Below are 18656 nucleotides of genomic sequence, written 5' to 3'. Positions count from 1 at the left end.
CATAAGAGGCTACTAAGAGTAATGTTCCACCTTACAAAAACAGTCCCGAATTTTTGTGCAAATTATTTATTTATTATTTTAAAATGACACTAAACCTTAATGGGGTTTTCTCAAAAGTTATGGTTGCCATAATGTTAGAAGTATGTTCCCCTGTTGAAACATAACCATCACGGACTAGGTTGTTCCAACTAGACAAGCCCTGTTTATACGGCCTATTAGGGTATGAGGACATCATAGAGAATAATCCCCCAGCATAGAAACCCACAAAGCGGAAGGACACTATATAGAGCAGATCCCAATCTGGATGGCTTGTGTGGTCATGTATTACATGGCATAGGCCATCAATGTATGGCCTGTGGGGACCCCACCAATCAGCAGAACGAAGGCGCAGTGTCACCTGGTACTGCCAGACAGCCAATTCAAGTGATTGGGGTTGAGTGTAGTTGAGCTGCAGTCCCAAGCACAGTTACACTCGTATGGACGATGCTGTTCCTGGTGCTGCAGTAAAGGGGCTGTAGCGCTTCAGCGGGCACCGCTGGCCCTTCCTTCTGCTGCCGATCATACATCGACGGCCTATTCTATTCTTCATTCTTGAGGTGGCCATAGACCGGCAGATCTTACATCATTGGTCAACCTTCCAACTTTACCATGATGAGGACATGGTCGCTCTTACCTCCTCCAACCTCATCTGCTCAATCAATTCCATAACGGCAATGAAATTCTTACATCGATGAGAGTGATCAACAGAGTCTGTCGGAAAAGGACGGTTCTGCCACAAACTCCACTCCGACAGGGAAAGCTTGCGCACCTCTCCTGGGACAGTTTCCTAGTTCACACATAGGAGTAAATGATGGTTATTCTTAATTTTTGTAAAAATGTATATATAGACCGCTATAGGCTACAGTTAGCTCATACGTATCTCCCATGTAGGTTAGATGGAGCTCTATCACACTGGTGGTGTATGCGGCCAGACAGAGGCAGATCCGGGTTAAGGAGGTACCCCAAACTGGTGGTCACCAGGGACCGGGCCACCAAAGCTCCAAAAATACAGTAAAATACGGAGAACAAATTTTGAAAGGAGACAAAAGAGCTCATCCAGTATTTGCCTACCAATGTAATACATCAGGCAAGAAGTGCGCCCAAAGTAAACAGTACAAGTTCAACAACATTGTGTCCTATAGGTTGTTGGGTAAACAAGATGCACTCCTGGTTGGTAAAGGGGATACAAAGAGCGTCTGCTGGAGGACACCCCATTGATTTTAATAGGAACTCTGTAATGCTTTATGTCTCCTGTGGTGGCACTGCAGGAGAAATGAAAACTTGATACCTGGCTCGATCACATATTACAGATGATCGTTGGGGGTCCCAGCAGGGGGACATTCTGTGAAAAGCTTATCATCAGTGGACCGTTCTAACAAAAGGGCTTTGTCCAAAGCAGACAAACCCTTTAAAAGAGGATCTGTCACTAGGTCATATAAGTTGAACTGGTAATTTGACCTGAATAGCGCTGTCTCCATTTCCAGCGTGGTTTTTCTTTTTTTCCTGGCCCCCCCCCGTTCCAGTGATATGACCCACTGGTGTGTTAGCTCCCTATATGCGAATTTGCTATTAGCCAACAGGGCATGAACTACCCTCAAGTTGCCTCACGCTGATTGGTTAAAATCAGAAGCAGGGAGGCTAGCTCCGCCACATTGGCTAACTACAGCAAATTAGCATATAGGGAGCCAACACAACAGTGGGCCATATCTCTTGAACGGGGGGCTCCATGAAGAAGAAAACCAGAGCTGGAATCAGGGAGACAGCGCTAGTCAGGTCAGATAACCAGTTCAACTTATATGACCTAGTGACAGGTCCTCTTTAAATAAGATTCCCACTATACAAGAACGGTTGTCCGTTACAGGCCATACAAGCCGCTAAAATCTGCAACTTACGATTACGATGTTGGCATCTTTGAAGAACTCAAAATGGGTCTTGGGTAAAATAACGTCTGTCATTCCATCAGATTCCTCTAAACGATACAATTTCTTCCAGGTCTCAAACTCTGCATTTGTCAGAAGCCAGTCAGCCTTCATCGAGTCTGGGAATTTGTCTAACACGAGTTAGGGTATAAAATTCTGCTTCTGAGTGACAAAGAATTTTCATTGCCAACTAGTGACATATTTGTATTCCATTCGAGCTCTTTTAGAATATGGCCACTGGGAGCGCTGTTTAGTGTACCAGCATGTGGTTTTGTCAAATCTCACAGGTGCCCTTAAAGGAACGCTCCGTAACCTTGTTATGCCTAGTGCAGGGCATAAGGGGGTGATGCATGAGACAGGGATTCAAAGCACAACAAAGATAGAAGTCATACACCGCCCCCTCAGACCCTGCATTAGGCATAATACCGTTTATCAGTTTTGTAGTGTATTCCTTTAATGGGTTCAGGCAGTGGAAATTAAAAGTACTCCAAAAAAAAGCTCAACCTTATAAACAGGGCTCAGCAAACTGCACTTGAGTTACAGAGTGGATGCAAAACGAATTCTCGATGAATCTCAACGCCACACTATATACACACTATATATAGGTAGTGCGTGCTGGCTTGAACTCCAATACGTACTTTAAGGGTCTGGTTAAAAAACACAATCGTCACTCACTTTACAGCTTAAGTATCTATAAGATGCGCACAGTTTATACAGATCTAGCAGCGACAGGTTCTCTGTACAGAACGCCATGTAAGTGATTGTGAGTGGACAATACCCTTTGCTGTGGGGTCATCAGTCTTTTTATTGATGGTGCCACTCTCTAAATCTAAAATAATTTTTTACATTTTTTTTAGAGCACTGTTGCCTTGAAGCGCTGGCGACCTGGGTTCGAATCTGCCAACATCTGTATGTAGTTTGTATTTTCTTTCCTCCAAGTTCTCCGGTTTACTCTCATACACCAAAGACATAATAATAGGTTAGTCGGCCCCGGTGTGTGTGTGTGTCTGAGACATGGAAATAAAATTGTGAGCTCAATTGGTGACATGGACTGATGTAAAATGGCAAAATTTCTGTACAGCAATTCGGAGTAAGTTGGCACTATATAAGCAACGTAAATAATGTCCAGACAGAACAATCTATCATGACTGTAATTCACCCACCTTCTGCATTAAAGAACACTGATGATTTACGATGGGCCACGGTAGAACGTCTGTCTTTGGAGGCAGTTCCATCTTTGACATCGTAGGTTCCTTGTGTGATGAACATCTTGTGCACCATTGGATTGATCCCATCTGGAACCATGCGAGGGCTTTGTTGGTAAAGTTGCAAATCTGTGTTATTTCCCATGATGGCTTTATAGATACTTCTCTTATTACTTTGACTTTGGTTAAAGGTCTGTAGAAATAAAAATGAAGTCAGTAGGGTGACCTAAAGCCAGAAGAATCATGTAATGTAATCTATATTAAACAGGTGTGGCCAGTTCCAATCACAACATATAAAGTCTTGTCTCCACAACGTGTTGATCTTTTTATTAGAACAAAAATTGCCCTAACTATTTTTATGCTTTATTAAGCCATATCAACTTCACAAAACGAAAAAAAATATAAAATCAACTATAGAGTTCGAATGGATTTTGAATGAAATTATTATATATTATCATTATTATTTTCTGTCAGATGGACCCCTGGTGACTAGATTAATGTGCTTGGCCTCCCGTGCTCCCCGCGACCACCCAGGCCTCACCCGTGCTCCCCGCGACCACCCAGGCCTCACCCGTGCTCCCCGCGACCACCCAGGCCTCACCCGTGCTCCCAGCGACCACCCAGGCCTCACCCGTGCGCCCCGCGACCACCCAGGCCTCACCTGTGCGCCCCGCGGCCACACAGGCCTCACCCGTGCGCCCCGCGACTACCCAGGCCTCTCCCGTGCGCCCCGCGACCACCCAGGCCTCTCCCGTGCTCCCCATGACCAATCTGGCTTCTCCCGTGCTCCCCACGACCAATCAGGCTTCTTCCGTGCTCCCCATGACCAATCAGGCCTCCCATAGTCATCACGACCATTTAGGCTTCTCCCGTGCTCATCACGACTGCTTCTCTTAGGTATCTTCTGTGAAGATCTTTAGATGTTTCAATTGATTTTGTAAGAGACTGATATAAGGGTGGCTAAAATTATTAAAAAGCAATTCCACTAAATTGCTCTTCAAGCCTTATGAACTTCTGCACAAGCAGTAAACTGCACCGTTGGGTATACCCTTCATGCCATCATTTTATTATCTTATCGGCCTCTTCCCCTTCACAGGAATGGATAACGAACAGTAGTTCCTCACGGTCCAGAAGAGATGCCCACACGGAGCTACTCACTGAATAAAGTGTCCAATGTGTATGAGCTGAACGTGAACTTTTTTTCTATATGGTTGCCATAACCGTATATAAGCAAAACCGAACGACAGTAGGACATCACCGTGGTAGGTCACTAGTTGTATTAGCGTCTGCACACTGCCCTACTGTACATCAATTTGTTTTCCGTTGATTGCTCTCGTTTTCTCTGCTAGTACAATAGATCATGTATTATCTACTTAATTAGCTTCCTAGAAAAATGAACTGTGTACGAGAAGTTACAGAATAACCGGGGGCAGGGAGTGTAAGATAGAAAACAGTCTCCATACATGACGAATACATTGCAGCTATGTGAATAATGCATAAAAATAATAGACCAAAAAAGGGATACAAGAAATCTGCCCACCAGTAAACAAAGTGCAGATATATATTCATCCATATATGCAACAGAGATTAAGAAACTGCACAAAAATAAATTCTTCCTAGAGGTTCGTAAAGTTTTTGCATTGTGATTTAATCATCCAATAATCCAGACTGTTTCATAACCCAAACCTATCAAGTCACATTATCACATACTTTTCATGAGGCAGACATACAAGTAACATCGAATTCATTTATGAAAAGAAACCAGGCTGACATACCCGCTCCTCTCGTCCTTTGCACAATATGACCACAATACGTCCTTGGCGTTTCCTTCCCGTTCGACCCATTCTCTGGACCAAACGGATAGGACTTTTCTGGGCATCAAAGCAAATGATGAGATCCACCTCTCCGATGTCCAAACCTTCTTCTCCTACACAGGTGGAGACCAGTGTATTATACCCTCCCTCACGAAAACGCTTCACCACCTGGAAAATGGGACAACTGAATCAATGCTACCAAATAGGAGATCCATATGAGGTAGGTGAACTTTTAAAGGGAACCTGTCACATTGAACATGGTGTCCGATTTGCGTGCAGCTTGTTATAGAGCAGGAGAAGCAGAGTAGATTGCTGTATACAGTAGTTTTTTGGGTAAAAAAAATATTCACAGAAACTAAAAATTTGTAATTTCATTCCCTGCTTATTCTGGGCTTAGGAGTCCAGTGGGCGGTCCTACTCAGTGATTGACAGTCTTCACTGTATGAGTGTGCATAAAGAGATAGCTGTCAATCACTGAGTAGAACCGCCCACTGGACTAAACCCAGAATGACCAGAGAAGTTACACTGAATCTTTCCCCACAAAACTATATATCAGTCCGCTCAGCCCCTCCTGCTCTATAACATGCTGCCTGTAGATTGGACACCATGTTCAATGACACAAGTTCACTTTAAAAGTGAGATGTAAGCCAACATTTAGGTACCCATCAATATCACAGTAGAGACTACAAGGAACAGTAAGGCTTTATTCACACGACTGGGTGTCAAATTCGCCCGTGCAAAACGGATGTTCTTCATGGCCGATTTGCACCCGTTTTCACAGATCACTCATAGACTTGAGTCTATCGAGGGATCCGGGAAAACGGGCAAAAATAGGACATCCTATTGTTTCTCGGGCCATGCACACGGTCCGATAAAAAAACAGCCATTTGAGCAGCCCCATACACATGCATTGATTTTAATGTAGCCGTGTGACGGCCGTTAAAAATACGGCCAATTATCCCGGTCGTCTGAATAGGGCCTTACGGGGAGGAAGAAGCCATACTCACCTCAAGCTGCTCTTTCTGGGTGAAACCTTTAACTCCTTTGCCAGTAGACGAATGGCCTACAAAGGTCATAACCCGGACAGTAGGATGATGCTGGTTGAGCATGTCTGCGATTTCTTGGACGCTGTCTCGAAATGAAGAGAAGATCATGATCCGAGTGTTTTCAGGGGAATCGCTAGAAGTACTCTGTCCTGCAATCAGGAAGAGAAGCCAATTTAAGGATAAATTAATACAGTTATGGAAGGTGTCATAGCGATATACTCGAGTTGTCCGTGTAATTTATACATGCGTTGGGTCCTCCAAATTCAAAAGGTTATTAAGAGGGCACCGATATTCACCCTAAACGATCACTAGAACGGGGACGGAGGCGGGGGGAAATGAATGTCTGCAAGACAACTATTCCATCACTCATTTCTGGGGGGTAAGAGAGGAGTGATGGTGCAGATTCATTCCCCAACATTAGGGTTTGGCTTCTCTAATCTTGATCTAGGGTATATCCTTATTTAAAATGAATCCACAAAATAACCCTAACACCGTGTGTAGGAAACTTATTTGCAACATGAAAAAATGTATTTATAAAAAAATCTAAAAATAAAATTAGCTTAAAAAAAATTATAAAAAACGAACAGAATTCGGATGGTTAATTACAGAAATTGTGCCTTTTCTGAATTAAGAGCTTCCGTCGTCAACCAGACCAATTAACCACATTGTAATTAGTCCACCCCCAGTCCTCCCCCCACATCCCTGATCAATAGGAGCCCGGAGCGAGCGCACTTTTTGTACAATTAACCGTATCACGTGACCATGAACAAATCATACAAATTGATTTCCTTGAACCGAGCTGCTGTGAGATGGCCTAGATAAAACGCCGTCCTCCAATATCACTCACGCAAATCACTTTGCTCAGGAAGCTTCGTACAGACAAAGGACGGATGTTATTCAAGTGCCTTCGACCTCACGGAATTGAATTGTGTACGTGCCTAACATTCACTTTGGGGAAAGGGCGGTGATTAAAATGTTACTTTTCATTGGTAAATTTAAACAATTATCGATTCTACTTGAGAATGTTCTGTATCTGAAAACGTGAAACAATAAATAAGGCGAGTATAAAAAACGTCCAAGAAGAGGGAAACCTTATTAAACCAAAAGTTTTAATATAGTCATATACTAAAGCTTGGACCCGCCATCTATCTCCAGAAAAAGGGGTCACCCACCCGGCCTGATGAGGGGGCCGCTGGTACGCTGGCACCCTGGTGGAAAATAAATGTAGAGGCGCATGCTTGCTTGGCCGTTTCCGGAACTACCATAAAAGTGACTATAGAGAGCCACACACGGCGCGGCCATCTCTCCATTCAGTCTCGGACTGGATGCAGCGGTCGCCTCACCAGGACGGGTCGGTTACTACCATTCTGGAGACGGGTGCTCCTCCCAGAGGTGGGACCCGCATCTATCAGGCATTTATGTCCTATCCCGTGGCTATGACATTACTGTCCGAGTTGGGAATACCCCTTTTCACGGTTTTTCTTACAGATTTATGTAAATAAAGGTTAATCGCTTAAACTTTCTAATATACTTTTCAATTCCTTCCCATTTTCAAGATCTGTTTGTGATCAGTGAATGGAATTTTTTTTGTTAACAAGGCTGAAAACCTGACAATGTTCAACAGACACAGGCGCAGGGCAAGACAGAGCTCGGATACACTGTAAGGCCTTATTCATACCCGTGTGTGCATTTTGGGTCCGCAAAAAAACGGGGCATCCATATGAATGTACGTGCGGTCATTCTCATCAGTTTTTGTTTTTTTTTTCTTCTATGCAAGCGGTCGCTGGTTTCACTGCGCTTTTATTTTTGTGCATTGTTTTAGCAAGGTATCCTGAAAAAGGGACAGTACACGGATGTCATTCGTGTGTGATCCGTTTTTTCATCCACCCGTAGACTTTATTGGGAGAGTCTGGTCGGCAAAAACAGCCCTGAATGGGGAATGCGATGATTTTCTCGCAACGGACCATGCTCTATTGAAAAAGAAAAGGATGAGTGAATAGCTTTGTTAAAACGGACAGCACATGGTCGAGAAATACGTAGTGACTAAAGGTCTAACAAGCCTAGTAACACGGTCTGTTGAACGGGATTAGGACAGGTTTGTTTCCATTACCTGACATCAAACAGAGATCTTGAAAAGCCACTTTAATAGATTAGGCATAAGTGATGCCCAAGCAAAAGAGGCATGTGTATCTATGTAATTACCATTGCAATGAAAATGAATAGGATTACCTAATAATTTGGGTCACCAGCCAGGCAATGGATGCGGGTGATCCACATAGGAAAGCATGACCTCCAAATGTCAAACCCGAATAAATGTTATGAAGGAATAACGTGCACCCTCGCTAGAGATTCCTGCATGTAGACAGCTCATGTACAACCATACAAGATCATCCTAATAATCAGATCTTGGCAGAACCCCATAGTTACCGTGAGACGAAAAAAAATGACAAAACATAACAAAAAATAACACTTTAAACACTATAAGCAAATTTGTCATTAATAAAGGGTAGTCCCCCGCTCATCTATTAACCAGAGCGAAGAACGGCAGCAAAGAGAATCTTTCTCTCAGGAGGACCCAACACACCTGTGCATCACACGGACAACTCATTGATTTCAATAGGAACTATGTAATACTTAATTTCTCCTCCGGTGGTGCTGTGGGGAAATTGAGCACTTCATTCCGCTATAGATTAATCGCCGGGGATCTAAATAGCGGTACACCCTGTGACCAGCTTCCCGTCGGTGGACCCTTCTAACAAAAACACGATCCAAAGCGGACAACCCCTTAAATGCAATTTGCTGCAATTCGCAAAGGAGAAACATTTTGCTAATCAACTCTTATAAGTTATATTAATGTAAATATGCGCAAAGAAAAATACAAAAACCTATACAGACTTTTTAAAAGTATTTTTCCACAGAGAAACTTTCCTAAGAAGGGGTCATCCGAGCCGGTGTGTTCTTTAAATAAAGGAGACAATGTACTCTCGGAGCAGACAGAGCGAGGGCGAAACCCAATCATTTCATATATAAAAGAAAAAGATAAATTGCACCTCAAAGCCGCGCACGGCATAAACAGAAAACACTTACGCAATCCTTCAGGTACCACGCGTACGTGTATGAATGTGTTATTTGCCCTCTCAATTATCCTCCCTGCCCCCAACACCTACTGTGTACTCGGCATCCAAGTGTATTACAAAACACGCCGGTCTTGCCCGTGTCAGCGGCACACAATGAATTCTCACTTCATCAAAAACGGTCTTTGTCAGGGCTTGACAAAAGGTATTTGCGCAGATTGGACTCTGCTAGAAAGGAGGCGTTATCTCGGAGCTGTTATTTCACGCCATGCCTTGATTAAAGGATACACGTTAACATAAAAGCTAAATTAAGAATAGTGGATTTAACCCCAGGATTAGCACACGAGAAGGTGCGGGCAGTTATTGGGTGTAATTTTCCTAAGAGTTCAGATTTGATAGAGGATAATCGATGATCTTCTAATTTAAAGGGGTACTATTCTTGGAGGAGGTGATCTTTAAAGTAGTTTTCTGTTTAGGGCAAACCCTTTTTTGTATTAGAATGGACTCTGAAAACAAGCTGATCATAAATAGTCCTAGAAACCCCCTGCGATCAGAAGAAATCTATGTAGGAACCGGATTGTAAGAGTTGAATTACACTGCAGCGCCACCACAGGGGAAATAAAGTATTACATGGTGCCTATTGAAATAAATCGGCTGTCGATGGAGAGAGATCGAGAGATATAGAGAGAGATAGACTCACTTTTTCCACATTTTGTTATGTAATTTCATTAAGTATATCTCTGTACTTTGCTCCATTCACCTTTCCCTCAACCCTGACCGATCTCCCTGTCCCAGTTGCTGATAAACACCCCACAGCATGATGCTGCCACCACCATGCTTTACTGTAGGGATGGTATTGGGCAGGTGATGAGCAGCACCTGGATTCCTCCAGACAGGACTCTTAGAATCAAGGCCAAAAAGTTTAATCTTTCTTTCATCAGACCACAGAATCTTGTCCGAGTGTCCTTTAGATGCTTTTTTTGAAAACTCCACGTGGGCTTTCATGTGTCTTACTGAGGAGAGGCTTCTTTCTGACCATGAACCAAAAACGCCCAGATTGGTGGAGTGCTGCAGTGATGGTCGACCTTCTGGAAGTTTTTCCCATCTGCACACAGGATCTTTGGAGTACAGCCAGAGTGACCATTGGGTTCTTGGTCACCTCTCTTACCAAGGTCCTTCTCCCCGACTACTTAGTTTGGTGGGGCGGCCAGCACTAGGAAGAGTCCCGGTTGTGCCAAATTTCTTCCATTTAAGAATTATGGAGGCAACTTTGCTCTTGAGAACTTTCAGTGCAGCAGAATTTTTTTTTTCTGTACCCTTCTTCAGATCTAGGACTCCACACAATCCTGTCTCTGAGCTCCACAAGCAGTTCTTTCCTCCTCATGTCTTGGTTTTTGCTCTGATATACATTGTCAGCTGTGCGACATTATATAGACAGGGGGCGTGTCTTTCCCAATTATTTCCAATCAAATGAATTTACCACATGTGGTAATTAAGGTGTAAAAATATAATCAAAGATGATATAGAAAAGTGGGAGGCCGACAGAGCTAAAAATTTCAAGTGTCATAGTAAAAGGGTCAATGCGAAATTTGAGGTTTTAATTTTTAACAAATTTGCAAAAATATCTAATATTCTGTTTTTAATTTGTCATTATGGGGTATTGAGTGCAGAATAATGGGGAGCATTTTTTTTGATTATTACATCCGGTCCATATTCGTGGCACATGTACATAGATCCAATCAGGTGTCTTAAGCCCACGCTACAGCCATCAAAAAGGCATACGTGAGGCGCAGGAATCCCACCAGTTACATATGCCCGTAGATCAGACCCGCATGGCGCACACAACCAGGACTCACCTTGTTTATTCCAATTTTTAAAATGCTGGACCACAACTTCTTCCAACTTCTTTAATTTTGGATGGCTGTAGATAAAAGACTTCTTGACATCAGAGCCTATAAAAAGCAGAGGACAGAGGTTACAATGTATTTCGATGAAATCTATAAGACCTGGGCTACATGACATCAGTCACCGGTCGGATCGGCCTTGTACCACCTAGGACGTCATAGTTTAAAGTTTTGGTTAAATCCGTGCACAACCAAGTCATCATCTTACTAAGACAAAGATAAGATCCGTTGCAATCGTTAGATCCATTGTCCTAAAAGCCATTGGTCAGAAGTTCAGAACACTTCATGTTCATATTTCACAATTTTTCTACAATGGCAGCATTTACTTTACTATGGTCGGCATAGATAATGATAAATCATTAAATTCTCGCTGCTTGCAGCCACCACTAGAGGGCGCTTACCGAATACGGTTTTATTATGGAGTTCAAAGTACCAACAGTATGCAGTAAACTCCCTCTAGTGGCTACTGCAGGAAGTTATACTTTTATAGGATGAACATACACTTCAGGTGATTACGGTAGTAATAGTTATCCACACTTAATCAATTCTGAAAGTTGCTCCAAGTAAAAAATTCCTAGACGCTCATGCTATTTATTGCCAAAAAAGAGCGTCCCTTTAACCCCCTAAAATGCTCCCATAGATGGACTACGGGTAACGAGAAACCCAGCAGATAAGATGCAACAATCTCGTAATAAGGAATACTTCTTATTCTGTACTGCCCAGATAGCTGATCGTGTAGGAGAGATTACCGTCAGGATAGAGTTTTCCAGTGTGACAGGGTATACATGTATAGGATCACATCTTTATGTGCAGAGCCGTATTTACAATCAGATTAACCCACAATGTAAAGTCACGGATTTTAAATTCAGCTGAATAAGGGGCGTCTGGGAGGGAGAGTCTACGAGCAGAGTATTAAAGCAAAGCACTGCCTGGTCGGCCTACCGTACAGAACATGACGGTACTCGCAGGCCATTTTCCAATGTACGTGAATAGATCATGGTTAAGTGGAAGTTATAGGATTACATCGAACATAAAAAAATAAAAATTGTGGCATGCTCCATTTGACTTTGTATGTACGTAGGTATACCCCATCTCCATCTGTATGGCACCAGTCTGAGCCTGTATGGCAGCATGCGGAGGTTGTGCGGCAGTAGTCTAGGGAGCCATGGGGTCTCCGTGCATGGCTTTACATGCCGTGTGCATCAGCCCTATGGGTCAGATCGTTTTGGCTTGGCTCCATTCCCTCGTTTGTGTAAAGAGTTTCTACCCGGTGTACGAAGGCTTCATACATACCATTAGCAGATGCAAACTGGGACTCCAAATTCTGGTAAACATTCATGAAGTCGGAATTTCGGCCAAGATCATTTCTTGCCCGATTCATACCTGAGACATGGAAACAAACGAATATCTGATTACTGTACCAACGACGATAAAATGATCACAGATAGAAAAAAATATATAATAATTGACAGGGGGAAGCCTTTTCTAGTCATACAATTCCCTGCGGTGGCAAAATAGGGTTACAATGGTGGCCATTCAGATGAATAGCCGTCCCTGTAATACATGAACGGGAGCCACTCGTATGCAGCGTCCTGGCTCAAAGAGGAGTCCTGAGCCCGCTCTATGACGTCCATTTTGCCGTAATCGGGAATATAGATAGGGATCATCTTTACAAGACAATCCCTTTAACCTTCTCTTCACCATAGCACAACTTCTTTCTTCTATCGGTATTCATATTGTTTGGTTTATGGTTTCTGGTGTAAATAAGGGCCATAAACCGAAAAGAATACAGATAGCGAGATGAGCGGTGACAAAAATGTAGGTTAATGCCGTATATTGCGGACTTATTACATAGCCCAGATATGCCTGTGTGTTATTCGGAAGCAGATCAGCATTGGAGGCTCAATAGATTAGACATGAAGAGGGTCGATGCACATAGGATAGAAGAAAAACGTGGTCTAGATCATGGTGGTCTTCTTCAGGAGAGGTTACCTTTGGAGCCATCCATTATGGAGCGCAGGTAGTAGAACAGAGAACGAGTTCCCATCTGTAACAGCAGCTCGTAGCCATGATACAGACTGATACAAAGAGCAAAGTCTCCCTCCACCACTCCCATCTGAGCCCCCTGTACAGAACATGAGAAGTATATGAGTACACGTGTGGATAAAGCCGGCCATACACATATAGATCCTGCGAAATCCTGACCCAATAGGCATTACATGTATTAAAACATGGCACATAACGGTTACAATAATGAGAATTAAGCTGTGTCATTTTAGGCTTCGTTCACATCTGCGTTTTGGTATCCGTTTTAGCGGATCCATTGAATTTAAAAATATGGACAAACTGACGGATGACAGACTGAACGCAACGGAAGGTAAAATATGATTGTTTGTTTTTTGACGGATCAGTTTACCGGATTCGTAAAAAAACGGACTCTTCTTTCCGTTTGTCATTAGTTATACTCTGTTTTTAACCGATCCGTTTTTATCTTTGCATCTTTCTTGCTTTCGTTTTTAGTCTGCGCACGTGCAGAAAAAAACCGGATCCGTTAAACATAATGCATAACTGATACAAACGTATGGCATATCAGTTTGTTTCCGTCGTCCATTGACTTCAATGTTATAAAAAAACAGAAAGCTCCTTTCCATCAGGTTTCCGTAATTATGGTGGAAACAATAGCGCAGTAGAGTTGCTTAATGCCCAAGTGGGCGTATTTTTACTTTAGACCAAGTGGGCAGAGGAGTGTCTGTGGTAGTTACAGCAGAGGACGCGTAATATCGCGAGATTACGAGTAAATGACAGGTTACAACGAGATTACGCTTCCTCTGCTGTAACTACCACAGACAGAGTAACGAAGTGCAGGGATTGTGAATAGACATCCCGTGGAATGTCTATTCACTGTCTAAACACTTCAGTATTGTTAATGTGTTAGTATAAGACAGCACATAGCGATCTAGCAGGATCCCTATGCGCTGCCTAAATGAATGGAGAGAAGTGCATGACGCTGATTGGTCACTGATTGGTCAGCGTCATACACTCCTCTGTACAACACCCACTTGGTCTAAAGTAAAAATACGCCCACTTTGGCATTAAGCAACTCATTAGCATAAATCTAAAATCGCTAATAAAGTGGTAAAAATAGATAGTTTTTTTAAATAAAAAGCATTTCTGTCACCTACATTACAGCGCCGATCTCCTTATGTAGGAGACAGGACACTTATAATGTGGTGACAGAGTCTCCTTAACTTCCGTTCGTGTGGTCCTCTGACGGATCTCCTAGAACGCAAGTCACAACGCAGATGTGAACAAAGACTTAACCGTAGAAGCATTAAAGGGTTATTCCCATTGAATATGCCATAAATGTCGGACAGACGCGGGTCCCCCATGCACACTAAGACCCTGACCCTTTCCCACATGGTGAGGCAGCCACCGGCCCTGGCATCCAGATGGAGAACGTACGGAGAGATGTCCACGCATGTGCACGGCTCCCTCTGATCTGTTCTAGGGGAGTTATGGAAGCGGCTGAGTAAACGTGCTTGGCCTTTTCCATAAGTTTCATAGCAGAAAACCGCCACCTCTCCATTTATTCTCCACCTGGATGAAGCAGAGGCCTCATAGGGGGGGATGGGATCAGGGGACCCCCATTCTCCATATGGGCGCAGGTCCGAGAGCAAGGACCTGTAACGATTAAACATTTATGAAATACCCCACGGATACGCCATAGATGTCTAAAGGGCTGTTCCTATCTAAATGACAAACAGGGAAAATACTGAATCACGCGCATAAAACATTAAAGAAAACACTCCAGGCAAAACGGATACGGTAATATAACTAGTACGGGGCAGAGAATGATATGGATTGTCTCTTTTGTGTCATGCACTAAGGATCTGTGGGGTCCAAACTATATATTTAGGGCTCACCTGAGCACCCTCATGAGCACTCACATGAGCACCCTCTGAACTGCCCTGATAGGGGCCCTGGGCAAAGCAGAGGTTATGTGAATGTATGTTCGGAGCGAGGCTGCGAGTGACAATGTCACGTCACATATCCAAACGCACCACCTAGGGGGCGAAAGTGGAGCACAAACCAACCGGATCTTGCCTAACCCAAGGAGTATGGTTGAGCACGACATGGGTACACCGCAGGTATGTTCCAGTCTCTCTGAAGACTTACTATTATATTGGAAGGCGGATTCTTTCTGAACTGATCTCGAGACAGAATGATCTGATATTTCGTTAGGTTGGGAATCTCTCTCCGTGACAACACATCGTTTTGTATCAGACGCCTGGCAAACGTCTCCAGGACCTGCAGTAAAAAAACAAACAAAATACACACATTAAAAATACTCCTACCGTATGTAGGTTAGGGGGGGTGGGGTGGATGGACATTTTTACGTAGCGTGTGGATGAGATTTTTGCTGCTACTGTATCACACTGCGGATTTACGGCAAATAAATCAGTTGTGGAAAATTCACAGTGTTTACGCCACGCGTTAAATTACCCCTACAGATGGTCGCTTCCAAAAACGTTCGTTCATGTTTATGGTTTAAATCTTTGCCAGTAACTATTTAATTTCTTATAGGGGGCTCTTGAATCCCACAATCCCACCGTGGCGGTCGCTGGCGTGCAGCTTAAAGCTTGTCTGCCCTATGGGATGAAGGAGGTTTTATCTTTATTATGTGAGATTACACAGGGTGGGGGCTGCGTGATACAATCCTCATGCACATGCCAGCGGCAGGCGGGTAACACGATCTATGTGAACCAGTATACATAACCTACTTCCTAACCTCTTACCTGTGCACATCTGGCACATTTACCATCCATGACGCGGGGCATCTGATAGAAGGGGTTCACTTATTTTTAAAAATGTACCTGCCGGTCATTTACATAAAAGCAAAAGAACGCTACCCATGGATGTTTGATAATGTCACGAACATCTATGTAGCCAGTAGTGTGATATATTTACTAATGACCCCACTTAACCCCTTCCCACCACAGCCATTTTTAAATTTTTGCTTTTTCCTCCCCACCTTCCAAATGCCAGAACTTTTTCATTTTTCCGTCAATATGAGGGCTTGCTTTTTTTGTTGTTGTATTCCCCCCCCCCCCCCCTCCGACACCGTTTATTGTACCCTATAGTGCATGGGGAAACTGGGGAAAAAGTTATTTGTGGGGTGGAATGGGAGAAAACCAGGATTCCTTCATTATTTCTGGGGTTTTGTTTTTACGGCGCGGTAAAATTACGGCGATATCAAATTTTTTTTTTCTCTTTGGTAAATGTTTGACTACTTTTGCAAGGAAAAAAAACTTATTAAAAAAAATTGTTTTGCCAAGATATATTCCGAGAGCCATAATCTTTATATTCTTCCATCGATTGAGCGGTATGTGGGCTTGTTTTTTGCGGGGCGAGCTGTAGTTATTTGCACCATTTTAGGGTACATTAGACTTTATATTCCAATTTTTTTGCGGGAGAGGAGGTGAAAAAAAACAAAAAAAAACAGCTTTCTGCCGATACCAAATTGCATTAATTTTTATTTATTTTTTATTATTATCATAAATACATATATGTATCTATACACTGACTCCACCAGTAGACTAGTGAGTGCAGCTCCAGAGTACAATACAGGATGTAACTGAGGATCAGTACAGGATAAAATGTCATGTAATTTTTGTACACAGCAACTCCACCAGCAGAATAGTGAGTGCAGCTCTGGAGTATAATACAGGATGTAACTCAGGATCAGTACAGGATCAGTAATGTAATGTATGTACACAGTGACTCCACCAGCAGAATAGTGAGTGCAGCTCTGGAGTATAATACAGGATGTAACTCGGGATCAGTACAGGATAAGTAATGTAATGTATGTACACAGTGATTCCACCAGCAGAATAGTGAGTGCAGCTCTGGAGTATAATACAGGATGTAACTCAGGATACGTAATGTAATGTATGTACACAGTGACTCCACCAGCGGAATAGTGAGTGTAGCTCTGGAGTATAATACAGGCTGTAACTCAGGATTAGTACAGGATACGTAATGTATGTACACAGTGACTCCACCAGCAGAATAGTGAGTGCAGCTCTGGAGTATAATACAGGATGTAACTCAGGATCAGTACGGTCATGTGTTTACAAAGATAATCAACTTTTATATAGAATATACAGTAAGTGTATGTATGTAAACGGTAAGTTGAGAAGGTGAACATTCACATGATAAATCAAAAGATATTTTAAAATTCTGAGATGTTTTGGGGCCATTACATCAAGTATTAATCTCCACTTAGAAACCTTTATTTCAATACAGAAAGAGTAAGGATTTGGAAAATGTATTTTCGCCTCTGCAGCGGCGACAGCGTAGAGATTGGAAGGAATAAATTGGAGACTAATGTTTTGTAACAGTCCGTGTTTCTACAGGTGGGGGCTTAACATTACACACTGGCACAGAAGTCTGCTGTGGGTACTTGGGTTACATAGAAATAAGGCCATGAGTTTGTTGTATGTAAGGCTGATATACATGTCACTCTACCCCACCCCACCATCATTGGATGTCCGGTAAATTATCTGGACCAGTATGAGCTCTGGATTTATATTGTATATTCCGTGGTAACCAAATAATCCCTACTATTTCCTATAATGGAGAAAGCCGTCTAATCACCGTATACAGGATTCTGTCATTACAAAACAACTATGTAGGTCAGATAAGGAGCGGATCCATTTACATGTAGTAATTATCGTTACCGTCCATCCAATCTCTTTCGGCTCTCTTTGAAATTAGCGGTTTGTACTCCCACCCTTAAGACGCCCATATCTCGCATAAAGGAGAGGGCATGTTAAGGACGTCCGCCATCGAGGGAGAGTCGGGTGGCCCATATATTAGATCGTCCGGATCCATCGTATTCAATGGGTTTGGCCAAGGTTTGTCTAATGTGTATGGACACCTCAGGGCTTGTGCACACGGCCATATTACAGATAATAGGGATCAGTAGGGACGCCGCGTACCACGGTACACGTTCCACGCAAAAGGCTCCGCTGTGTGCACCGGGCCCACCCTGATGGTTATAAACGTGCAGACGATACAACCCATAATAAGGACCAATAATCTCAGAGTCAAGGACAGTGGTCTCCAACCTGTGAACCTCCAGCTGCTGCAAAACTACAACTCCCAGCCAAATATTGTCAGGACACGCTGGAAGTTATAGGTTTGCAAAAGCTGGAAATCCAATGGATGGAGACCACAGGTCAAGGGTGGCAAGACAATTTCCAACTCCGCCTATGCCAATGGTCGGGTCATTGGCCAATCCTTTCCAACTGAACCTTGGGCAATGTTCTACTGTAGTGATCTCCAAACGGTGGTTCTGCAGAATTTGCTGCACTACAACTCCCAGTCTCTCACTCTCAGGGAATGCTGGGTGTTCTGGTTATGTAACTGGAAATCCAAAATTGTGGTGCAGATTTTCGGTCGGATTCGCCGCTGCAGAAAACGGAGGCAAAAAAACAAAGAATAAAAATAGGCAATACTTACGTCACTGGCGTGGTCCTAGCGCCACGTTCTTCGTGCAGCCCAGCCTCATGTGAGGACGCTGCAGCAATCACATGGGATGGAACGTCATCCCAGGAGGCCAGGCTGCACAGAGTACAGCTGGGAAGAAAAGC

The 18656-nt window shown here is 43.2% G+C and overlaps 1 protein-coding gene across 3 annotated transcripts in view; it reads right to left on the bottom strand.

Moving 5' to 3' along the window:
• Positions 1 to 18656, bottom strand: part of FANCM (FA complementation group M) — a 73275-nt gene that overhangs the window by 19815 nt on the left and 34804 nt on the right. For 2 of the 3 annotated variants that reach the window (XM_075843962.1, XM_075843964.1), the window contains 9 exons: positions 15178 to 15309; positions 12994 to 13126; positions 12295 to 12384; positions 10954 to 11049; positions 5985 to 6172; positions 4939 to 5145; positions 3122 to 3356; positions 1932 to 2089; positions 674 to 826 (listed from right to left, as the gene is read on the bottom strand). In XM_075843962.1, the coding sequence (XP_075700077.1) occupies positions 674 to 826; positions 1932 to 2089; positions 3122 to 3356; positions 4939 to 5145; positions 5985 to 6172; positions 10954 to 11049; positions 12295 to 12384; positions 12994 to 13126; positions 15178 to 15309 (1392 nt within the window). The remainder of the gene's footprint in view (positions 1 to 673; positions 827 to 1931; positions 2090 to 3121; positions 3357 to 4938; positions 5146 to 5984; positions 6173 to 10953; positions 11050 to 12294; positions 12385 to 12993; positions 13127 to 15177; positions 15310 to 18656) is intronic. The other variant, XM_075843963.1, reaches the window with a different exon arrangement.

Source organism: Rhinoderma darwinii, chromosome 12, assembly GCF_050947455.1.
Source record: "Rhinoderma darwinii isolate aRhiDar2 chromosome 12, aRhiDar2.hap1, whole genome shotgun sequence".
NCBI classification, from domain to species: domain Eukaryota; kingdom Metazoa; phylum Chordata; class Amphibia; order Anura; family Rhinodermatidae; genus Rhinoderma; species Rhinoderma darwinii.
Note: the sequence above shows the minus strand (reverse complement) of the source record. Positions and strands in the feature narration are given on the sequence as shown.